Genomic DNA, 23,689 nt, shown 5'->3' on the forward strand with positions numbered 1-23,689 from the left:
GCAGGTGAGGGATGTCTCTGGTTTGCACTTTAGTCGTGGAAATGTCCCATTAAGATGCACCTTGGTTTTTTATTTTCCTTTCGGTCCTGTTGGGCCCAAGCCCTCAGGGGCGGTGGAGGGGGAAGGAGGCACCATGCTGATTTAGTTTTTGCTTCTGCTTTCCCAAAGGAGTTTTTTTTGGCTGGAGAAATCCTTGGTCACAGCGCAGCCACGCTCGGGAGAGTCAGGACGTTACTGGGCACCATCAGTCGATTGGTCCCAGCAGCGGAGTGGAAGGGCCCCACAGAGACTCCTCCCTTCTCTCCGGGAAGGGGGGCAGAGAGGCAGGTAGCACCCCTGGGTGATGTGCAGGCGACTCTGGTCAGGGTGCCGTGAGACAAGGGGACACCCCAAAGCGGGGACACCCCAAAGCAGCGGCATGTCTGCGGAGGGCAGCACTGCCTGCGCCATGGGTCCCAGCACCGCAGCCGGTGTTTGCCCGGCCAAGGCTAGATCTTGTTGCTCCCAGCACCTGCCTAGGAGCACCCCGCTCTGTCCGTGGGGCTTTGGGGTCAGGCCAGGCTTCCCCCCTCCCCCCCGCCCCCATCCCGGGGGTCCTGCTTGCAGGGTGGGGGGCTCTGGGGAGCCCCCAGGGCCATGGGTCAACGTGGGACCTGTTTGCTCCCGGGGCTGTGGCTGTGGGGCGGAGGGACCCGTCTCATATGAAGCCTCCCCACTGGCCCCTGCTGTGGGGCAGCCCTCCCCCCCGCTTCCCAAGGAGGGTCTGGCTTTACTTGCACCCCTTGGCAGAGTTGGTGTTGCCATGCCACACCGGTGCCGGCAGAGCCTCGTGCTGTGGCATGGGCAACGGTTGTGTCTTCTCTTGTGCTGGGGTCCGGCTGACAGAGCCCCCCGCACCAAATCGGTGACTTGTATTTAACCAGGGACCGTGCCTAGTGGGGCTGGGGACCCCATTTCCCCCACCCCATTTCCACCTAACCCTCCCGAGACCCCCCCCAGCCCATGCCGGCAGCCCCACCTCTCCCCCCACCATCTTCTGGCCAAAACCCTGGACCAAATGGGGACACTGCAGCTTTTCTCACTCTTTTTTTTTTTTTTTTTTCCTTCTTCTCTGATAATTTTTTTTTTTTTTTTTTGGCTTTGAGAAAGCTCCTCCATTGCATTTAAATAACAATCATGGTAACAGAAACTCAACCCTTGGATTTACCGCTGTGTTTAATGGAAGTAAAACCAAACACCAGGAAAAGGAGGGGGAAGAAAAACAACCCTCTGTGTGCTCAGGGAGGGATTGGGGAGCACGGGGGGGTTGAATTGATCACCACCTTCCCCGGTTGTTGGCACCGGGCAGGAGCCGGAGCCGTCGCTCTGCGACGGCTCCGGCTCCTGCCCGGTGCCAACAACCGGTGTGAGGCCCCAGCCCTGCCCTGATAACGCTTATCAGAGCTGCCAGCTGGGCGGTGGCCCGCGGTGGGGGGGGTAGGAACGGGCCGGACCCCGGTTGCCTACGGAGAAAAGTCGAGGCGGGGGGGCGGGTGGGCAGCCGGTGGTCCCGCTGCGCCTTTAAATCCGACTGGCCGTTGCCCCTTTAAGTTGCCCCTTTAAGGGTGATGGACCCCCCCCCCTCAACCGTAGAGGTTGAGGCCGCGCCCACGCAGCCCCCCTGCTGGCCCTGGAGGGGGCGTGGCCGGAGGGCTCGTCCCCCTCCCCTTGAGGCCACGCCCATCGCCCCTCTCTTAAAGAGGCAGAGACGGGCGGGAGGTCGCGCTACCGGAGCCGCAACGCAGGTGCGCGGCGGGGTGAACCGGGACCGGGATGGGGCTTGGGGGGGGGGGGGGCACCGGAGCGAGGAGACGGGGAAGAGCGGGGATGCCCCACGCAGGTCCATGGTGCCCGCTTTCTCCCGGGGCCATGGGAAGCTTCAGCCGCTACCGGTTCCCGGTAACGGTGCCCGGTGTCCGGTGCCCGCCCCAGCCACTCTCTCCCGTCCAGGTACCGCCGCGATGCTGCTGCTCCGAGCCATCGCCGGGCGCAGGTAGGAACGGCCCCGTCGGGGGTCCCCGCAGACCCCGGTGCCGCCCCCCCCCCTCGCCCCCGGGCCGGTGTCAGCTCCGCTCTCCCCGCAGGCTCCCGCCGCTGCCGCTGCCCCGCCGCGGCTGCTCCCGGTTGCCCCCCGGTAGCCCGGCTGCGGGGGGACGCCGGGGGGCGGCCCCGGTTCTGGCGGCGTTGCTGGGCCTCGGAGCCGTCCTGGCCTACGGAGAGCGGCGGAGGAGGGTGAGCGGGAACGGGGCGGGGGGGGGGACACCGGCGGTGGGAGGGGGGGGAGAAGCACCGGAACGGTGAGGTCTCGGCACTGGCGGGGAGGTGCTGAGTCCCGGGAGGGCAGCACCAGGATGCCCCGGTTCTCCGGGGAGGGGGGAGATGCTCCTGGGTCCTTTTCTGGGATGTGGATAGCGGGGGGGGGGGGCTGAGTCCCCCGGCGGGGGGGGCAGCACCAGGATGCCCGGATCCTCTGGGACACCCCATCCCCTGGTCCCTCTCTGGGATGGGGACAGCAGGGTCTAGCTGGGGAGGGGGCTGGTGGTGCCATATCCCCCCCCACCAGCTGCAAGTCACCGCACTGGGGTGCCGGTTTTGGGGGGAGACCCCAGGGTCCTGCCACGGGCAGGGGGTGGAATGGGGGCACCCCCCCCGCCCTGGGGAGGGGGCACCGGGTGCAGCATTCCCCGCTGACGGGGCCGGGGTCCCCCAGGGTGCCCAGGCAGCCCAGGCCACCCCCGTCCCCCGTTACCCCCTGTACACGCGGGAGGAGGTGGGGCGGCACCGCTCCCCCCAGGACCGCATCTGGGTGACCCATGGCACCGAGGTCTTCGACGTCACCGACTTCGTGGAGCTGCACCCCGGGGGGGCCGACAAGGTGCTGCTGGCAGCCGGCGGGGCCCTGGAACCCTTCTGGGCCCTCTACGCTGTCCACAGCCAGCCCCATGTCCTGGAGCTGCTGCGGGAGTACAAGGTGGGGGAGCTGAGCCCCGAGGAGGCGCCGCCGGCCCCCGACGCCACCCAGGACCCCTTCGCCGGGGACCCCCCCCGGCACCCCGGGCTGCGGGTCAACAGCCAGAAGCCATTTAATGCGGAGCCACCGGCAGAGCTGCTGGCCGAGCGCTTCCTGACGCCCAACGAGCTCTTCTTCACCCGCAACCACCTGCCGGTGCCGGCGGTGGATCCCAGCTCCTACCGGCTGCGGGTGGAGGGGCCAGGGGGTCGGGTGCTCTTGCTGTCACTGGCCGAGCTGCGCAGCCGCTTCCCCAAGCACGAAGTGACGGCCACGCTGCAGTGCGCCGGCAACCGCCGAGCCGAAATGAGCCGCGTCCGCCCCGTCAAGGGGCTGGCGTGGGACATCGGGGCCATCAGCACGGCCCGCTGGGGCGGCGTGCGGCTGCGCGACATCCTGCTGGACGCCGGCTTCGGCGAGGAGTGGGAGGGTGAGTGGCACGTCTGCTTTGAGGGGCTGGACGCCGACGCCGCGGGGGCCCCCTATGGTGCTTCCATCCCCTATGGCCGTGCCGTCAGCCCGGCCGCCGACGTGCTGCTGGCCTACGAGATGAACGGCGAGGAGCTGCCCCGTGACCACGGCTTCCCCCTGCGCGTGGTGGTGCCCGGCGTGGTGGGTGCCCGCAGCGTCAAATGGCTGCAGCGCGTGGCCGTCAGCCCGGCCGAGAGCCCCAGCCACTGGCAGCGGAATGACTACAAGGGCTTCTCCCCCTGCGTGGACTGGGACACGGTGGACTACACGACGGCGCCTGCCATCCAGGAGCTGCCGGTGCAGTCGGCCATCACCCACCCGCGCCCTGGCGCGGCGGTGCCAGAGGGGGAGCTGACAGTGAAGGGCTACGCCTGGAGCGGGGGCGGGCGGGAGGTGGTGCGGGTGGACGTCTCGCTGGACGGCGGCCGGACCTGGCGGGTGGCGCGGTTGACGGGCGAGCGACCGGTGCCGGGGCGCGCCTGGGCCTGGGCGCTGTGGGAGCTGCAGGCGCCGGTGACGGCGGGCACCGAGCTGGAGATCATCTGCAAGGCGGTGGACGGCAGCTACAACGTGCAGCCCGACACCGTGGCGCCCATTTGGAACCTGCGTGGGGTCCTCAGCAACGCCTGGCACCGCGTCCACGTCACCGTCAGCCGCTGACCGTCCCGGCAGCTTTCCCCGCTCGCCTGTGGCCGCTCAAAGGTCACCGCTTTTTACAGCCCCCGACGTGTGAAAGTGGCTCCATAAAGATTGCGCAGTTTTATGGACTCGGCAGTTTCCTGGGGCTGCGCCGCCAAAGCGGGAATTGGAGGGGGTGGAGGGGGTGACCCTGGGGGACCCCCACAGCCCTCCCCCGTGGCCCTACAGACTGGCTGCCCCTCTGCTGTGGGACCCCTCTGTCCCCAGGTGACCCTGGGACCTCATGACCCTGTATAACCCCCTGACCCTATGGGACCCCCTGACCCTCTGGGAACCCCCCCACCCTATGGGATTCATGCCGTGACCCTCCAGCCCCCGGCACCCCCCCCGCCGGACCCTACAGCCTCCCTATGGGACCCCCCACTCCCCCCCCCGGGGCCTGTACAGCCCCCGCACCCCTCCTGACCCTACGGACCCCCCGCCCTGGGGCCTCCCTGCCCCGAGGGGACCCCCTGGCCCCAGGGGCACCCCCCCACACACACCCCCCCCGGTACCGGGCCCCTTGGGGCCGCTCTCGGGCGACCGTGGGTGGTCTCCTGGGGGGGTCCCCCGGTACCTCTCGGTGAGTAGCCGTTCCCGTCCCGTGATCCCGTCCCCGCCGTATCGGTGATCGATTACTGGCTATCGGCTATCGATTATCGCCCCCGCTCACCCCCCCCTCCCGTCCCCGGGTCCATCGATGCCCTCGTCGCTCTCCGCTCCGCCTCGGCGCTCCGCTGCCCCTCCCTGAGTAGCCGGCGGTCGCTCGATGCGCCGGCGCTCGGCTGAGCCCCCCGTGCCGGCCCATGGCGGCAGCGCGGCGCCCCCCCCGCCCCCCCACCTCCCGGCGGCTCGAGGGCGTCGGCGTTCGGCTGCGCGGCCTGGCTGCGCGCGGGGGCCGGAAGTGGCTCGGGGCGGGCGGGGGGGCCCGGGCCCTCCTCAGGTGAAGCCGCCGCCGATGGAGCCGCCGCCGCCGCCGAGCCCCTGACCCCCCCCCCGCCGCTCCCCCACCCCCCGTGGCCGGGCCGGGCCGGGGGGGCCCCTTCCCGAGCCCCGCCGGTGAGAGGGGGGGGCTGTCGGGGGGGGGGGGGGAGCAGCTGGGCCGGGGGCCGCTGTCCGGGGCGGGGAGGGGGGGTTCTGTCAGGGGGTGGGAGTGATCGGGCTGGGGGAGGGGGGTGTGACTAGGTTGGGGGGGGACACGACTGTGCGGGGTGGAGGGTGATGGGGGGCAGTTGGGGCTGTGGGTTAAGCTGGGGGGGGGGAGTGTTCTGGAGGGGGGACTGGCTTGGAGTGGGGGGAGCGTGAGCTCTTGCCTGGGGGTGTCCGCCTGCGATGGGCTCGTGTCTCGCGGATGGGGTGGGTGTCGCGATTTTGAGTGGGGTCTGTACCTTCGGGGGGGGGGGGCAGGGAGCAGGAGGCGTTTTGGGGAGGTGTGAAGCCCCCCCACGGGGGGGCTGCTGTGGCGGCGGGTGCCAGGGGCTGCACCCCGGGATGGGCCCCGAAATCTTCCCTGAGCCCCTTTCCCCAGGACAGCTGAGGGGCCGGAGCCGGCCCGGGATGCGGGGGTGGTCCCTCCTTGCAGGGGTGCAGCCCTGAAACTTGGGCCGCTCCGGAGGATGAGGGGGCTGGAGGAACCTCCCCTCCCTGGCTGGGACCCGGCTGTGGCGGGCATGGGGGGGACCCCACCTCGATGCTGGAGCAGCGCGGTCAGTGAAATGACGTTTCTGGGAGACAAGGGGCTTCACCAGAGGGACGGTGTTCAGGGCTGCTGCAGCCCCGGGTGTGGGGAGCCCTGCCAAAGTTCTTCTGCCTCTTCTGCGTCCCTCTTCTGTGGAGGGATCCCTCCCTCCCTCCGTGTTTGGGATCGTTTCACTCCCCTCCCTTCTCCCCCTCTGTTTTTGGAATGTCAGGTTTTGCGAGAGGTGTTTTGGAGGACGTCGCTTTGGGGTTTTGGGGTGAGCCTCTTCCGAGCGCTTTTATCCCTCTGTAACACACCTGTGCCGGTGGCTCCAGGGTCAAGGTTGCTGCGGGCGCTGCTTTTCGGGTGAAGCTGTTGGCTCCAAGCAGAGTTTTCCCAACCAGCCTGTAAATGCTGGAGCCTCCTCTTTGGTTGTGCAACGGGGATGCTCAGGTGCAGGGTTCGCTCCCCGTTTTTGTGTTGCCCAGCCGGTGTCCCCCAGTACTCCCCTCTGCCCTCCCCTTACCGATTCTGCAACAGCTCTGGAGAGTTTCCCCGGGCAGGAGAGGCTGCGCTGTTCTCCCCCTTGCGCAGGGGGGGCACCAGGACAGGCAGCGTGTGGCTCTGGCAGCTCCACGGAGACTGTGGGGAGGAGCAGAGAGGGGGTACAAGTTCCCTAAAGCGTCCCAGGTGCTGTCTGGCTCTGTTCCTGTTGAACCCCTCCTGATGAGAAGCTGCGGTGCCAACGACCGACTCGTTTTGCTGGTAGAGAGCAAGAATGCATTTGTCATCAGTCCCAAACAGGGGCTTTGTGCTGATGCCCTGCCCTGGCACCCAGTGCCCCTGCAGGGATTGCCGAAGGGGACCCAGAGACCCTGGGGCATGGGAAGAGGCAGTGGTGGCTCTGGGGAAGCTCTTGGGCCGAAGCTGCTGCTGGCAGCCCGGCTGTAAACTTGTCTCTGCTTGTGGTTGCTCAGCTCCTGGGTACGTGGGGCCTGCACTGCGAGAACAGGGGGACTTCCTCAGGCACCTGCGCTTTGGACAGGCAGCGTCCCTGCGCTATGCTTTGTGCCCAGCGAGGCCAGTGTCCATGGGGCAAGGGCAGTGTTGTCCAGGAAAAGCTCGCAAATACCTTCCTGCCACATATCGGGGTCCCGGTTCGGACAAAATAGGGAGCGTCTGCATCTGCCAGGTCGCACCCCGTGCCCCTTGGCTCAGGTGAAGGCTGTGCCTGGGGCGGGGGGGCGGCGGGGAAGGGTGAGCTGTGTCCTGCGGCAGAGCTGGCAGGGACGGGATAATGATTTTTGGCCTCATCTTGGCTTGTGCTTTCAAGGACTCAAGGAAACCTGAGCGGCCTCAAAGAGCCGACGTGACAGACAGGGCTCGGGAGCCCTTGTGAAGGTATCAGTGTTCGGAGGAGCTGGGGACCCAGCGAGCTGCAGGGCTCCGGAGCATTGGTTCTGTTTGCACAGCAGCAGCTTGTGCTCCCGAGGGGAATTACGGGAACAGCGGGGGCCAACGTGGTCTCTGCGCCCGAGGACGGAGCGGGGTTATCCGAGGGCAGAGGACCAGGACGGGCACGAGGAGGGAGCATCCAGCAGAGGATTAATTTTTCTCCGCTCTCAGTGGATCAGTTCCACTTAAAACACGCGTGAGCGTCGTTAGGGAAGTTGAGCTGCAAACGATAGCGTTGAAAGTGCAGCACGACTTCGCTTCCTAAAGGCCAGGGCATCTTTCCTGCTGTCTGTAACTGTCTGTCCATCCAAGTAAGCGCTGAAGAAGGAACTTCTCTTTCCTGCTTTCGCTGCCGGGGCAGTCTCCTGAAACGTCTTTTCATCTTTTGTAGGCTCAGCGTCGTTGCTCACGGTTATTATTTATCCATGTTGTGGTGATGCCCAGAGGGCACAACACGGGTTTAGATGCTGAACAAAGACATGGCAGAAGACGGCCCTCAGTTTGCTTTGAATTAAAACTTCGCTGAAGTCGCTGAATCTCGGGAGCGTGTTTAAGATGAGGAATTTTACATTTTACACTGTGCTGGTTTATAGTGCTTTTTCCGTCAGCAGGCTTTTAAACGAATTTATGTCAATGAGCAGGCAAGGCTCGTGTCCTGTCGTGTTAGCGTTAGGAGCGGTTCCAGCGGGGAGGAGCTTCTCCAGGCAGTGAATATTAGTGACAAATAACATCCCCGCTTCGATGGGAGACAGCACTTGGCATCTCACCTGCCCGCTGCTGGACCTCGCTTCAATCACTGGTCTGGATCCTCAGAGGGTTTTTCTCTCTCTCTTCCCCTGTTTTATTTATAAAAAGGACAGAAATTGCAGCCATGCTTGCTCAGTTCTTGGGTTAAGGCACCTGAAGTGCAGGCGTTCTCTAGGAGATGGTCTCCAGTCAATACCCTGTGAGGTCACAGGGGGTGATATCAGACCCATCTTTGTGGTTTAGGACCCCGCTGCAAGGCCGGGCTCATGCAGGCGGCTGCAGTGGCCGCGTCAGCTCTGCTGGTGTGACTAGCCCCAGCATCAGTGCTTAGCAGTGGGGTGTAGGAAGTTTTTCTTCCCATCCCTAAAGCAGTAACCTAAGAATATTCCTGTTGCCTCTCTCCCACCAGCGCTGCACGGTGTTGCTTCACTCCAGTGTAGCCTTGATTGTAAATGTCGGAGGAGACGAAGGGTCTCGTCTCTCCCCAGCTTAGCGGTGAGGAGCTGTCAGCTGCTGTCCTCCAGCCGCAGAATTGCACTAAATCACTTTTTTTTTTTTAGCAGTGACGCTTCATCTTATTTAATAATATATTTCAAAATATGGAAACAATGGCAAGTATTTTATAATGGATAAAACATGTCACAACCCTTTAATTTTTGCTTTTGAAAGGCAGCTCCATTCACTTCTGCCTCTGTTGAACTGCTTGAGCCAAGGTCTTCCCCAGTGACGGCAGACATGCGGCAGAGCTGCTTTCTCGGCATTGAAATCGGGGACGCTTGCGGGATGGGGGGGTTCTCCGTGAAAGCAAGGCTTTCCCCTTCGCTGGGTTTTGAAGTGTTTCCAGTGACACAAACTTTTGGGTTTTTTGAGCAGATGGTTTCTTCAGCGAGCTTCTGTTTGCAGCAAAGGTGGAAAAAAAGTCCTCACGTTGGAAAATAAATGGCAGCTAATGGAAACAATGGTTGGGAAAAAGAAACTGCGGGGACCTTTACAGCGCTTACTAATTCTTACCCCGACAGGAGGCCTGAAGATGTTCGCCCCGAGCATGTCTTCCCCCTGCATGTGCCACTTCTCTTCTCGCCACGGGCTCGCTGCTTATGGCGATGCCAGTCTCACCAGCGCCGAGCCGAGCTGTCCTGCAGCAGGTCAGCGGGGAGACGGGAGGCAAACCTCACTACAGAGAGAGATGTGGTGGTGTTTGGGAGGCACTTGGTGCAGCAGAAGCTGAGGAAGGCTGGGACCTGGGTGTCTGCGCACCGGGCGCCTCTCGGGAAGCAATCCCTGCCTGCAAGCCGTGCTGCCAGACCAGCAGAGAAACGGGGCAGACTGAAGGGTTTTGACGTTTCTGGCTGGTTTCTGTTCAAGTCTGGCAGGAGCTGTGTATTTACCCTCTGTGGGGGCTGATGTTGTAATCTTAAAAATAATCTTGGTGTAATTGGGCTGGGGTGTCTTTTCCTGCCGTCGTGGCGTCTGGAGGTGGAGAAGTGTTTCGCTGCTGGTGCCGAGCGTTAGGAGTCGTTTCACAGATCTTGAGGTATAACCAGAAGCACTGGGGAGAAGTTAAGAGGGGAAGAAAATAGGGTGGCTTTCCTAACGACTGCGAGGCTAATAGGGGTTAAAACGGGCTCCAGAGGGAGCTGATGGGAGCCCTGCTTTGGAGGGTGTGTGGAAGCAGCCGGCGCGCTGGGCTGGGTGGGATCTAAGAGACTTTTCCAGTCTCTGGGATATTTCTGCCATCCCAGGAATAAGCAAAGCCCCGGCCCTCCTCCCAGTGCAGGAGGGTCACCCAGGCCTGGCCTTCTTAAGAAGCCTCTTGTTATTAGTGCAAAGGACATTCACAAATTGCATCATGCTGAAATGGAGGTTTTTTTAAATTGGGCTAGTTCTGAGGACTTTTTTTTTTTTTTCCTTGAGTGTTGCCACTTGGGGAAAAGTCCTTATTTCAGAGGGGAGGAGAGCGTCGAGCAGCGCTGAAGGCGCTCTGCTCTAATTTTAGTGCACTTCTCTCTCTGATTCCCAAGTTGACAATCACACCTGAAAGCTGGGAGGAAAGTCCAGAGACAGAGACGTGCTCTCTGCGCCTGACGGTCCAAAGCGTGGAGGTTTGGCCCTGGTCCCGGTCCTCGCCACGCTGCCTGACCAAGACCTCCCTCTGGAGAGAGGACGAACGCTGTGCTGCGGGCTGGGGCTCTGCTCCGAGGGGGATTGGTGAGGCGTTGCCCTTCTTTGTGGAGATGGAGGGCGGCTGTTAGTGGTGTTGAGGGGGAGCTCGGAGGCAGCTGGTGTCGCTCCCTGTTGTGCCAGCACCGAGCGGGGACGAGCCGAAGCCGAATCCCTGGAAGCAACCCCTTTCTCCCGGGGATGTGTTTTCACCCGGTCCGTGACATGGGACTGGTTTTGCCAGTCCGGCTGCACAGCCTTTTTGCGGTGCTTTTCAAAATTAAAAGGACTCTGGGAACAAACGACACGCAGAACCATTTTCCAGCCAAAGGTTAATTATGGGCCATCGTTACCGCAGAGCTGTAGGTTCTTGCGAGCTAGGTGCTTTTTTTAATTTGCAATTTTGTAAATTGCAATTCCTGCTTGCGAAGGCCTCACGCTCAGCCAAAATTAAGGAAAATAACTGCTGACACGTGGCTCGGGGCTCCTGAAACGCTCCCAATGTTTTTCTCTGGGTCCTCTTTTAAAATACAAAGGAGCGAGGAATCAATCTCTTTTATTGCACATCATTCTGTTAACATTAATGAGACCGCGTGCATGAGTAGGAAGTAGGAGTTACAGAACTGGCTCCTCAACTCAATTGTGTTTGGCTGATTATTAGCTGATTACTTTGAGGGAAATTAATTTCTCATTCTCACTCCTTGCTGTCTGCTGCCTGTGGTTTAGGGAGGACACCGGGGTCCTGCTTGTCCCTGGCCTCAGCCACGAGCCTGGGGTGGGACGGGTCCCTGGGAGGCGGTGAGGGGTTCGGGAGGGGGCGATGCTGGCAGCTTTCCATGCTGTGCGTTCACCTGTGGTGCGCGTTGGACCATCACTTGGTGCTTGTTTGTTTGTTTAATTTTGTATTTTCAAGGGCTTCTGCAGAGTACAGGAGAGAAAGGGCTTTCTAAATAAAATTGATTTTTATTAGTGCGTTGCTGTGCCCTTTGTGCAAAGCAGACAGATCTCTGAGCGGGTGTGCGTAATGCAGAAAAGCAAAATTAAGAGTTCAACAAAAATAAAGCCGCAGGATGCATTTTAAACCACAGTTCCTGTGTAACCCAGTGCTTGAGAGAGAGATTTCAACCTGAATTATTTTCATTTCATGAAATTAACAGCCACCATGGGGTGGGAAGGGGAACTCTGAAGTGCTTGGCTTTTCCTTCGCTGCCCAGGCTGGGAGACTGCCATCCATGCCAGGGTGTCCTCCTCTGTCTGGGTGACACAGATGGCAGGGAAGGGAATAGTGGAGGTGTTACGGCACTAGCCCATGTGCTTCCTTATTCTGCGCAGCCCCTATAACCAATGTAATTCCCACAGTACCTGTGGCAGCCCGGGGTACGAGGCACTTTTTATGTGCAGATTTGGAGCAGGTCTGGGAGTCTGCATCCTGCTGCCGACGGGGAGATCGGAACCGGGTGTCTCCATCTCCCCGGTCAGGCTTCGGGACCTGCAGCACTGGGATCCTGGGTACCAGTGATGGAGGGGGGGTCATCACCTTGCTGGCCTGTCACCAAACCGCACGGGGACGGCTGGAAAAACACCCTGGGTGGGACCTGCCACAGGGTATCGCTGGGCTGGACTGGGTGTATACTGGTATACTTTCAGCTGGTGAAAGCCTCCCCGAAAGCAGCGAGCCCCTGTGTGAGGTCTGCAGTTAAGTGGAGCACGGTGAGAGCGTTTCTTCTTAATTAACATCAAGCAAGTCATCAGGTCTGATGGGGTGATAAGCCCAGCCTAATGTGCCTTGTCCGCATCTGTATGTATCTCAAGTGGTGTGTTGCCAGGAGCAAGACTTGTACAACTTGGTTCATTCAAGAAGCAGTTATTGTTTAAAAATCTGCTTTTAAAAGGAGCACCCTCAGAAGGGAGCGACTGATTTCTTTGAGCCTGGAAAAGGTACCAAAGTCCCCTAGAAAGCCTCGCTGTCTGCAATGTATCAGCTGCTCGAAAAACAGAGGGGGAAATGAACAGCGTTGCTGCTGCTTGTGTGTGCTCACAATCTGCAAATCACGTTGTTTTTCCTTCTTAAGGAGACGATTCATCTCCACAAATTACTGCTTTTTTTAATTGTTCTCTGCAGCAAACACTCCGTTTCCGACCCTATCAACTGCCAATTAGAGCCTGCCCTAAACAGCAAAACTCCTGTTTCTAAAACTGGGCTCATTTTGTTTTTTAAACAGCCAGTGTAATTGACAAATAAAAGCCATTTGAATGTATAAAATGTTCATTATCTCCGTGGGGTGCCAAGCAGCAAAATATAAGGCAGATTTCCCTTTTATTTTGGTGTGGTTGTTGGAAAGGCTGTTGCAAGGCTGCTCGACAGAGCGCGGTACGTTAGCATTCGGTCTGGTTGCCCAAAACCCCGATTCTTTTTATTGATAAAATGAAGCCAAGTGCTTTGGCTATGCACGTCCCGCGCTCAAGACTTCATTGCCCTGCTGCAGTGTCTGGCGTGACCATGTTGGTTCCCAGCAGCAGCCCCTTGCCGGAGTGGGAGAAGCAAATTGCTGGCCCACCTTGCTTCCTGGGGCTGTGGCAGTGGCCGTCTGTCCATCTGGACTGGTGACTCTCCAGCTCTCAGCTGTCCCAGGGGAGCTGGCAGCTGCTCTTCCTCTGTCTCTGCCCGCTCCAAGTGTCCCATGTTTGGCTTTAAGAGCTAACACCGTTTCCCATGCGTGCCACAGAGCAGCGGTGGTGGTGGTCTGCATGCGGGGGATGAAACCCTCCATGTTTACTGTGGCGTTCATCCACAGCATCGCAGCTTTGCTGCCAGGACCACCGCTTGCTGCTGGTGTTGGCATTCACTTTCCAAGAGGAGTGCCTGGAAAGCACTGCTCAGATATGGGAGGATCAGTGTAGTCTGCTGGGGTTGATGGTGAAGTCGGGGTTGATGGTGAAGTCAGTGTTGACGGTGTTAAGCCCAGGGCTGCAAAGCAGCCTTAAAGGAACTTGGGGTAGAGTAACTCGTCTGCTCCGAGAAGCTGTTGGGCAGTTTTAGTGGAGGAGGAGAGTCTGAGCAGCTTCTGGAGGCTAACTCTGACTGAGCTCTGCTTTCTCTTTCAGCAAAGTACCTTAACGATGGATATAGAAGACTGTAATGGACGATCTTACATATCTGGTACGTCTGCTCTTGATTTTTGCCGGCTATTTTGGGTTGCTAACGTTTTAAGGTGCTCAGTCTCATCCTCTGGGTATAAGCTGTCCTGTGCTTGGCTGCTTTGCCCGAGGCTGTGCTGCTGTCGCCATCACAGATTAAGCATTGAGGAACAGTATTCAGAACATCAGCCTGTTTCATTAAGTATCTGAGAAGTGTTAAAGCCCATGGCAGAATAAACAGCTAACTGAAAAAACGGTACCTAGGCTGAGCCCTGGTAGTTTACAGTGAAGTTTATGTGCCTGTGTCTTCACCTGCTGAGCCGGTGGGTGGCTGCTGGCACGCCAGCAATAGGTGAAGTTTCAACCCTAGCTGCAAGCCGAAAGGAAAATGTATTTCCTGCGATGGCTGTGCAGTCCCAGTGCCGAAAGGTCTCAGGGAGGCTGGTCATTCCTTCAGGGCTTCTGACTGTGCTCATGAAATGGGTGGTTTAGTCCCACTCTCTGGTACGCTGAATGCACGATGCCAAACCCACGACTGGAAGCAGTGCGATATTTAAGACCCCCGCAGGTGATCTCAGCTGTGCGCCTCACCAAGTCCAGCGCTGTTGTCTATCGGTGTGCGTTAAGATTAAAACCAGGCTGAGTTCCAGACATAAAGCCATGAAATGTCTGTGGGGAGAGGGGGAGGCAGCCTGGGGCTGGGCTAGATCTGGGTGCTGGAAGCTGCTGGCATGCCAGACTGCTCCGTAACCATCGGGTTCGCATGAACCGGAGCTGCCGTGCAGGGGGTTGCAGCCCCAGTGACCATCTCCAGAGGGGACCCTGGTGGCACTGGGGGGATTTAGATTATCTGGTGGCCTGCAGAAACCTGGCTCGCAGCTGGTATGGGCTGTAAGTGAAAGCTGGTTTGGTGGGATTTGTTCTTATCTCTGGGGGACTGGTGTTTGCAGTGTGAAAACACCTCAGTTTGTCCATCTTTGCTCAGGAGAAGGGGGGGATTAGAGTAAGACCTGATGTAGATTTAGAAGAGGCAAAGCCAGAAGAAACTCTCACGATTACCTCATCTGGCCCCAGCGACATGAGAGGCAGGAGGACGTCTCTGTGCGAGCCCTGTGAGCTGGAGGAGCTGGGGGGGGTGCTGGGGATGAATGGCTCAGCAGGGATGAAGGTCAGAAGTTGAAGTGCATTGGAAGGGAGAGAGGACCCCGGCTGTTCTAACGAGCGGTTGTGGTGGCCGGGACTTGGTGCATTGACAGAGCTGCGCGGGGGACCTTGCACAACGCCCCTTTGCATAAATCACGTTACATGTTGCACGTCCTGACAAAGTTCATCCTCAGAGTTATTGTGTGCTCCTTCTTTCTATGAAGATTTCCTCCGATCCCCGGAGGATCCCTGCTTGGGTTAGATGCTTGGCTCTTCTCAAGGCGCTCACTGCAGTTTGCTGCTTGGATTTTAGTTGCCAGAATGTCTCCACTAAATAACAAAATGCTTCCCTGAAGCTGGCTGATCGCACTGTGCCAGGGCGGCTGCCTTCTGAAAGCGGCTGCTTTCTTAGCTTCACTCAGCTTTCCGCTCAGCAGAACCGTGTCCCCCCGGCACTCACCACCATCCTCCAGCAGAGTTTGGAGGTGTGTGGGTGTGCTCGGCGCGGAGGTCCATGTCGCCTGCAGAGCTGTGGCTTTGCTTTTCCTCAGGGAGTTCCATGGGTGAGCCTCCCCCCTTTCCCCATGGTCCCTGCGGCAGGTCCATGATTCCCCGCAAGCATGGAGGTGCTGCAGCCCAGAAAGAAGGTCCGAAAAGAGGCAACAGAAAAAGCCCATCTCCCTCGGCACAGCCTAAATCCCTCTTGGGGTGCATGTGAGCTTTCAGTGCTGGAAGTCCTGGGGATCTGAGGTTTAAGCAGCTCCTGGAGTTTGGAGGGAAGGGGAACGGTTAAAGGACGGGAGAAGGGAAAAGCAGCATTACCGCAGCATTACCGGAGCTCTGCAGGCTGTCCTGGCCAGGGTGGATTTTCTTTTTTTGAGTTCCCTGGTACTAGTGGAGCAGAGTCTATGCTGCCCAGCCTATCTACCTGGCCTGGGGGTCAGAGCAGGCCTAACGACAATCAGCTAATCGTCAGGGTCAAGGCCTGCCAATTAGCCGCTTCGGGTCACTGAGCTGCTGTGGATCTGAAATGACTAGAGGAAACAAACAGCAGAGCTCTTGAAACTTGTTTCTGTGAAATATGTTTAATTAAACGAACTCTTAAAAAAGAAAAAGTTCATGTTCGTCAAATAGCAAGGTAACCGAAAGCCCGGAAACTCCTCGTGAATGTGAAATACTTTTTCTCCTTTGAATTCTTCACAGGAAAATAAGTCAGTTTTGAAACAGCTCTGGTAGAGACAGAGTCGTTACCACAGAGGGGGTAGGAACAAGGTGGAGGCGGGCAAGAGACCTCTCCGTGCTGCATGCCGGTTCCTTGGGTGGCACCTCCTTGGGCTGTAAGTCCTTCTGTAGATGCTTAACCCAAAGAAACAGCATTCGGATCATGCAGATAACGGCTTTGCTGCTCTTTGCTTGTGTCGGTCCTGCGTGCTGGGCAGCATTGCCATTTTGCAGATAGTAAAGAAGGGCTGAGCACCTTGGTCTGTCCAAGCCAGCACAGCTCTGTGCAGAAGAAAGCACCAGAGCAGCCTCACCAGCCACCTCATCCCAGACCAAGGATGCCCTGTGCGGGCAGGGTGGGATCAGGTCCCCGTCCCACTGCAGTTTCCCACAGGATCTGGCCCTCCCTCGCTCCCTGGGATGGCCGAGCACCCTCAGAAGTCTGCCTCTGCTTCTTTTGCCTGTGTGTGTGCATGTCAGAGGCTGATGGAAGACAGGGGAAGTTTTCAGGCTGTCCTCCCGCCGCAGCTTTGCTCCCCAAAACACCCCAGATCTCCTCCATTTTACCCTCTTTTATTTGGGTGCTGTCACCTGAGAACAGGGTTAAATGCTCTCAGCTCCTTGGATAACTGGGCTACAGACAGACGAACTGTCTCTTGCCTGACGTTCAGGTTTCCATTTGTTTTTTTAGAGCAAATGAAATGTGACCCAATATTTCCTGAAATCTCAAGTCTGAAAAGTTATCAGAGAGGGAAATTGCTGAGAGACCGTCGAAACCAGGCGCTGGTTGCTCCCAGGGGTGGGATAGTGCTTCAGCTCTTGCTGTCGGCAGCGGGCAGCCTGCCCACCTTCCCGGGGCTCCGAGCCACCCTCAGGAGCCATTATCGGGGGTCCCAGTGTCAGACTCCCTGCTGCACGGAGGGGAAAAGCCCCATCCCCGGTGGGGGTGGGGGTGTGATTTTCTGGCAGAGGGGGTCCTGGCTGAGGTCTGTGCGGCTCTGCGTGGGTTTGACAGTGATCCCTCCCAGGGGAGCAGAGGCTCTTGGCGGTGCAAAGGTTCACGCTGGCCTGACCCCTGTTTCAGGGAGGGCTAGGTGCCAAGGATCAGCTCAGTTATCCCTTGGTGCTTCCAGTCAGACGGAGATTGGGGATCCTTTGGGATAAGAAGGATCCTTTGGGATCTGGAGGATGAAGCTAGCTGGCAGAGGAGCTGAGCTTTGAGCTGAAAATGGGATGCTGTGCCCTGCCTTTATGCTTGAAGGGACTGAGGAGAAATTAACTTCTTCTTTCTCCTTAATGTTTAACTTAAATTCTAGTGTGGGTTTTTTAACCTTTCTCCAGTACATCGGAGATTGGCAGTAGCTGGGAACAGGTTGTAAAACAGTGCAGCGGGGCTCTTCCTGCTGTCAGCATCACCTGGATGCTTTGTTAATGAGCCCTGATCATATCTTCAGGGTTAAACCTGGGACCAGGAGGGGTTTTTTTTTTGTAGGATGGGAACTGCATGCCAAGGTAAGCTCACCTGGAAACTCTGCCTAAAAGCATCCTTGCAACTTGAGGCCGTGGTCTCGTGTGTCGTGACTGTGGGCTTTGGCTGTTTGGTATGGATATGCTTGTGTATGCAGAGTGCTGAGAAGGTGTGAAGTGCCAGTCTTCTGGGCTGAGCATCTGCTCCAGAGCTGCCTGGCTCTGGTGTGCTCTGGGTCCGGACACACCGGATGGCTGGAGGAGTTTAATATGAGACAGTTTTGCTCTGTTTCTGGAGCTGAGGACCGAGGCTTTGGTGTCCCCATCCCTTTTCAATGCAAGAGGGTCAGAGCCCAAATGAGCCATTGCTGACTGTAGGCTGATGTTGGGGATGATGCTGTTCTCCCTCCGGTCACTGGATCCTGTATTTCCCACCGATATGATATTTCGGGTCCTCTGCCTGGTCATTGAGCCCCCGGGCAGCCGGCTGCCTTGTGAAGGCAGAGCAGAGATCCCGCAGCATCCCTGATCCCCCATCCCGTGCCTGCTCCCTCCTCTCCCTCCTTAGAGCATCGTCCCTGGCTGGTTCGGTGCAGCTCCGTGCTTTCTGAAGGCCACAGCCGCGTGTCCCCGAGCCGGGGAGAGGCACAGCCCGGGTTCCCGCTCGCCATGCCGCCTGACTGTAAAATGACGGTCGTTTCCCTCGCTTCCAGGAATCTGCTCTTCCTGGAAGGTGAGTGGCTGCGTGCGCCCTGCCAGCGACGCAGACATGCACACGCAGCCTGGGCTCCAGCGCTGTTTCCAAGGAGTTGGCTGTGATAACACTCCAGGGTATCTCCAGCAAGGTAGAATAATGCGAGTTAAACGGGAGCGGCGGGGGGGAGGATCCTGAAATAACTCGGTGCCGTCTCTGCTCGCTCTCTGTGCGCGGAGGAGAAGGGGTGCAGGGGGCTGTGCTGGGCAGAGGGACTGACTCTGGAGGGTGATTTATAGGTGTCTGAAATCCCCTGTGCTGGCAGGGAGGAGAGGGAAGGAAAGGCCTGACCCCCCCCCGAGATGCCCGTGGACGTGAATATGAGTGAGGTAGGCTCAGGATGCCACTTGTGATGTACCGAGACCCTTTGAGAGGGTCTGTCTCACCCCACGCAGCGGCTGTTTGGTTTTCGGCCTCAGGATGTGCCCCCAGCCTGCAGAGTAATGTGGGGCTAGCTCCTTCTCGGCAGCAGGGTGCTTTCCTCCACCGGGCTCGTTGTTCAGCCTTCTCATTAACCTCTTCTGCTGTGGCTGGCAGTACACGTAGGCTTTGCGTGACTCAAACTCGCTGGCAGCAGCTTGCCAGGCTCACCGAAGTGTGGGGAGGGGAGAGGGAAAGGTCCTCGAAGTCTCTCCTACTGTGACCCCAGGAGGAAAGAAAACCTCTTCAAAATGCTGCCGCGGGGAGTTGGGGAGGGTGAGGATGGTGCTGGGGTGTCCCAGCTTGGTGTCAGTCGAGCAGCAATTTAGAAGATGCTGTCTCACTGAGGGCAGTTACCATAAATGATTCCCATGCTCAGCGAGGCTGATGAGCTCAGCGTCCCAGTAGTCATCAGACAATGGGATGAACTGGGCTCGGGGAGCACCGAGAGAAGAGTTTCTCCAGATGCAAGTATTTAGAAATAACATTCCCAGCTGTGCTGAAGGCGTTCACGGAGCTTCTGCACTTTCCATCGTGAAACTCCGCTGTCCCTGTCCCCACAGCATCGCCGAGGAGCAGCCACTGCAGGCAGCTGCCCAGCTCTTGGGTGCGCGGTGGGGAGGGCTGGCAGGGGACCGGGGGTTTTCTGTGCGCTGGCAGACAGCAGGTCTTGCCGGAACAGAAACCTGCTAGCCCCCGACGGGGAAAAAATGAGTCTAGCCTGCCGCGCAAATGCCATGGGCTCGAGGTGATCTGGGCTTGCTCCTGGTAGGCAGCTGTATTGCTGAATTAGCTTTCCAGCGTGAATGGGCAAGGGCCTGGTTCCAGGGACTGCAAGGGTCTGTCCGGGGTGGGCTCGGCTTCCTAGGGACGTGAGTATCTGCTTGGGAATTGTCAGTTCAATAGGGACTGTCGGGGAGGGGGATCCCTATGCCTGGCGAAGGGACCCGCTTGCCCAGGCAGAGCAGTGGGGTCAGCCTGGCAGATCAAGGCACGGGTCGTTTCGGTGGGGGATTGATGCTTGTGCGGGGGGGTGCCCTGGCCCCCTCACTGCAGTGCCAGCCAGAGCTCCCTCAGAGCCCTCCAGCGTGGCCTGCCGACCCCTTTCCCCTTCTGCAACCTCTCTGCAAGCCGGCGAGTTGAGCAAAGCATGCTGCTGCCGTCGGCAGGACGCTGGCTTGGGGCTGTTGTGTCTGAGGAGGTCACAGCTGGAGGACTGTGGTCCAGAAAGCACCAAGCTCCTGTCTAATCCTGTGCTGGTGTGCGTGGCAGACAGTGTCGTTGGGGTAAAAGCTGTGTCCTCAAGCCCCCCGAAGGGCCCATCAGCAGCCCCCTTCCAAAGCAGAGATGCTGGGAAGAGGGCTTGGTGGGGTGAAGCCAGTGGGAGCCCACAAGCCATACTTCAGGCATCACTCATTTGTGTTTCCCTCCTCCCAAAGGTAGTGGGGATTCCTCTCTGGAGAAGGAGTTCAGCTCGGCGATCGTGGGACCCACGGTGAGCACACCCAACAGCCAGCACTCCTCCCCGAGCCGCTCTCTCAGTGGTGAGTATGCCGACTTAACTGAAAAAAACCATGCCAAGGTCTGCCTGTGTTGTCCCCAAACCCTGCACTCTCTCAGGCGTGACATAAATTTTGACTTCCCGCTGTGACAGATTTCTCTCTGAGTCTGACTCTTTGTTTTCCAACCGAAGAGGATAAAACCCTGCTTTGGTCTCCGTGCAGAGCAGCTGCCCGGTTACTGATCCTGGGCACCGGCTGCTGCTGAGCCCGGAGTTTTTCAAATGGGCTGTGGTGATGCTGAGGACTCGGGGTCTTTCCTTGTTGTGAATTTCACCTTGACTTTCAAGCAGCTGCGTGTTCCAGACTGTTAATGATTGCAGCTATGGAGGGGCTGCAGAGCCATTGGTTGCTTTGGAATAAGTTATTTTTTATATCCATCTAGATGGCTGTGTGGGAAATGAGAAGCTGCTCCGCTTCCTCTCATGTAGTAGCTGGGGCAGGTTGGAGTCCGCGGTGTGCACAGCAGTTCACATAGCAGCAGAACTCTGCCTCTACGTGAATGAGTCTGTTGGGAAGGTATTTGTGTAGCTGCGGGAGGTTCAGAGAGCCCCTGGGCATGTTTGGATACACCGGGAGTGCCACGGGGTGATGAAACATGCCACCAGCTCCCAGCCTTCACCTACCCCTGGCCAGTCTGTGCTATTTTGTTCAGGCACTGGCTTTGCCATCGTGTCTCTCCATCCTTTCTGCCTCCTCCCCACCACCAAGAAATGAGCGGAAGAGGGGAGAGGCAGCGTGCTCCTTGGGGAGCTCCTCTTCTGCCAGCTCTTGTCAGCTCGCCGTGGCACTGCAGAGCAGAGAGGGTGTGTGCCCCCTGAGGTCTTGCCTGGTCGTGCCTCTAACTCCATGTGCTCTCGCCCGGCAGAGTGCCGTCGGCCGAGCTGGTGGCTGGCACCTGACAGGGAACTAATCCAGAAACGAGACTGGTGTGGGGAATCTCCTGTCCACAACATGAAGCTTACCATCTCCTTCCCTGTCTACTAATGGATTTCTTTGCTTTTTATTTAAAATTAATGAAACTGCTTTTTCAGTTATATTAAGAACCTCCCCCAGAAAATAGGTCTGATTTCAGAGTTGCCACAGTCTGTCCCTCGTCCTGGCACGCCGTCCACTCCCGTTGCTTGCTGTGGTGATTGATGAGAAACGTGACATTTCCCTTGTGCGCTGAGGAATGGTGTGGCCCTGGATGAGCTCAGTACAGCTGGTACAGGCTTAACTTACATCGCAGCCTTCTTGGGGCAGCAGTCAAGTTTCCATAGGCCCTACATGCCGTTAAGTCATGTTGACGCATGAAAAGAAGGAGCGCTGAGACAAGACAAGTTGGCAAGTCCCGCTCCGAATTGCACTCTCGGTATTCAAGAGCCAACAGTTGGGCTATCTCTACCAGATTGACTCAACCAAAACACTGAAAAGACCGGCACTGCTCTGATCTTCCCTCTCTCCTGGCTTCTAGCATGCAATTGCCTATTGCTTTTCCATAGCAGAGAAACTCCCTTGTAATTTATCCATGTGGGCTTCCAGGAGTTAGGTGCTTGGGACACCTCTGGTTAGGCCCTGGCGTTTGAAGGTTGCTCTTTCTGAACCAGGATAAAATAAACCCAAAACATGACGTTTTCAGAAGTGGTAGTGTTATGAATTAGCTCTGTTGCCATTTTTTCCTTTTATTACTTGCTATTTATTTTACATTTGCCCTATAAAAACGCTTAGAAGCTCTGCAAAGAAATGAAATCTTAGCTTTTTCGCAGAGGACAGTTCTGAGAGGTAACATAGCCTTTTCGCTTGATCAGAAGCAAAAGGAATTGAGCACGTGGACTGACTGAAAGGACAATAACGATCCCTTCCCCTTTAACAGCAGGATGCTAGTGATGGTATTGCCTCTGATCTGACTTGACTTCACAGCTGGTTCATCCAGCAAGCATCATGCCCCAGAGGAGCAAGAATATTATATAACCTGTTCTGCCAGCAGAGACTTCTCTCCAGTGAGACCGGACTCTGCATTGGTTCTGAAAGGAGAATTACAGAACAATAGTTGGCGTCCCTTCTATGCCCAGGAAAAAAATAAGTCCCCAGGGGAATGGGAGAAAAAAAAAAAAACCAACCAGAAAATCAAAGTGCAGCAAACGTCAACTCATCCAGGCAGCTCCCGCCACCGAGAGAGGAGCTTTTCACTTCGTGTTTGTGCACAGCGGCGTCTGTTTGCGCTGGGTCTCCTGGATGCTCCCAGGGGAGCATGGTGGCACCGGCCAACACATAAATAAAGTTCTGCTCCCCCTGCAAGAATGCTTCAGCCGCAGAGTCTCCTCCCGGTCTGCAGCCAGTGGTGACTTTGGCCAGTGGCTCAGCAGACGGTCTGAAAGTGCCTCCAATTGCCAAGGCCGGGTGTATGCACAGTTCATGTTGCCTGGAGCCTCTCTGGGAAGGCAGCATTGTCTGCTGCAAGGATCCAGGAAGGGAAGGAAGGGAGCAAGAGCCAGAATTCCTGGGCTCTTCACCCGGCAATAAACCTCACGCAGTCTCGGATGAATCACTTCCATGCTGCTGCTCCTCGTTAATCCCCACTTGTGAAGCTGTACCTAGCTCTGGGGAAGAGCCAGAGCCCTCCTGCCTGCCGTGTCGAAGGTGGTGCGGAAGAGGAGCTTTCCTCTCCAAGCACGTGGCCTGGCTCCTCCGGGGCTGCGTGTCTGCCATTCCCGGGGGAGCAGGAGGTGCAGGTCTCCCTGGGACTGGGACCGTCCTGCTGCCACCATCTCCACTCTCCGGTGTTCGTGCGTCCTCCTTGCCCGGTAAGCGACCCAAAGCCTTCCTGCTCGCTCACTGGGACGGATCATCCCTGCTGCAGCCGATGGGAGAGTTTGTTCAGAACCCCCCTTAGGTTTTAAAGGTCAAATCCTCCCGATGGTTTGGTGTCCGGGATGTTACCAAGGTTTTCTCGAATCCCCTTGGCTGGTACGCTGCATCTGTTGGCATGCCACAGGCGTCCCTGGACCATGGGTGAGCGTTCGCGCTCTCACAAAGAGCTTGAACGAGCCCCAGGGATCGAGTCAGCACCAGATCTGGAAGCTGCTGAGATTTCTGTGTGGTTGCACTCAGTCTGCTCCGTTCTCACGCCTGTCTCCACAAGGCAGCTTGGACTCTGCAATCTCCTACCCTCCGGGCAGCAGCAGAGTCTCCTTTGTGTATATAAAGTTCAGTTCCTCCAGCCCCCACAGTTCTCCTCTTAAGGGATTGGGAAGAACCTCCTGCTTTAAATGGAAGAAATAAGAATCTGATATTTAAACGGATTCTGTAAATATTTTGTTCAAGCCCGTGGGCTCAGTGCATGACCATGTGGATGACCTGGATTCGACTTTATTCCATCGTCATCTTCCTCCGGCCTGCCAGGACCAGCACTACGGGAGCAGGTAGTGGATGCGATCGGCCAAGGAGCGGCCGTCCCTGGCTGGAGAGTGCTGGGGAGCCTCCCCAGGGCATTCTCTCTCGCTCCCGGCTGCTGGCAATGGCTTAAAGTGGGAGGAAACTTTCCAATTCGATATTTAAAGACTGGGTCTCCAAACAGGCAACTTTTCACCGAGGCTGAGGGTGTCCCGGCAGCAGTTCTCCCTCGAGCAGAGGGTACAGCTGGCGTCACGAGGTGGGATGATCACTCCAACACTTGGCCAAGAGAGGAAGTGTGCAGGATCTGGGTGGACAAGTTCATTGGGAGGTGGCAGAGGGAGGAGGGGGAGAGGTTTCCCCGTCATTCCCTC

At 57.9% G+C, this 23,689-nt stretch overlaps 2 protein-coding genes across 10 annotated transcripts in view; both read left to right on the forward strand.

Moving 5' to 3' along the window:
* Positions 1-1,477: 1,477 nt before the first annotated feature.
* On the forward strand, positions 1,478-4,287 carry SUOX (sulfite oxidase). 3 transcript variants are annotated; one of them, XM_069806364.1, is made up of 4 exons: positions 1,668-1,784; positions 1,990-2,032; positions 2,124-2,271; positions 2,750-4,287. In XM_069806364.1, exons 2-4 carry the CDS (start codon positions 2,001-2,003, stop codon positions 4,178-4,180), a joined length of 1,611 nt encoding a protein of 536 aa, XP_069662465.1. In that variant the 5' UTR covers positions 1,668-1,784; positions 1,990-2,000; the 3' UTR covers positions 4,181-4,287. The 3 variants fall into 3 exon arrangements, with proteins under 3 accessions (XP_069662463.1, XP_069662465.1, XP_069662464.1); XM_069806362.1 differs by having other exon boundaries at positions 1,478-1,784; positions 1,990-2,271; XM_069806363.1 differs by lacking the exon at positions 1,668-1,784 and having other exon boundaries at positions 1,835-2,032.
* Positions 4,288-5,018: 731 nt separating this feature from the next.
* Positions 5,019-23,689, forward strand: part of IKZF4 (IKAROS family zinc finger 4) — a 31,615-nt gene continuing 12,944 nt past the window's right edge. The window contains exons 1-5 of one of the 7 annotated variants that reach the window (XM_069806367.1): positions 5,019-5,257; positions 9,098-9,223; positions 13,344-13,398; positions 17,921-18,052; positions 19,821-19,925. In XM_069806367.1, coding sequence (XP_069662468.1) covers positions 9,176-9,223; positions 13,344-13,398; positions 17,921-18,052; positions 19,821-19,925 — 340 coding nt within the window. In that variant the 5' untranslated portion in view covers positions 5,019-5,257; positions 9,098-9,175. Of the gene's footprint in view, positions 5,258-8,413; positions 9,224-13,343; positions 13,399-17,920; positions 18,053-19,820; positions 19,926-23,689 lie in introns of those variants that run through there. The other 6 variants (XM_069806368.1, XM_069806370.1, XM_069806366.1 and 3 more) reach the window with 6 other exon arrangements.

This window comes from Haliaeetus albicilla, chromosome 18, assembly GCF_947461875.1.
Source record: "Haliaeetus albicilla chromosome 18, bHalAlb1.1, whole genome shotgun sequence".
NCBI lineage: Eukaryota > Metazoa > Chordata > Aves > Accipitriformes > Accipitridae > Haliaeetus > Haliaeetus albicilla.

Excerpts from the sequence above, each read along its gene's own strand:
- SUOX (XM_069806362.1), top strand. The coding sequence starts at position 1,608 with ATGGACCCCCCCCCCTCAACCGTAGAGGTTGAGGCCGCGCCCACGCAG. Across the intron at positions 1,785-1,989 it reads CTACCGGAGCCGCAACGCAG|GTACCGCCGCGATGCTGCTG; the intron begins GTGCGCGGCGGG and ends TCTCCCGTCCAG. Across the intron at positions 2,272-2,749 it reads ACGGAGAGCGGCGGAGGAGG|GGTGCCCAGGCAGCCCAGGC; the intron begins GTGAGCGGGAAC and ends GGGGTCCCCCAG.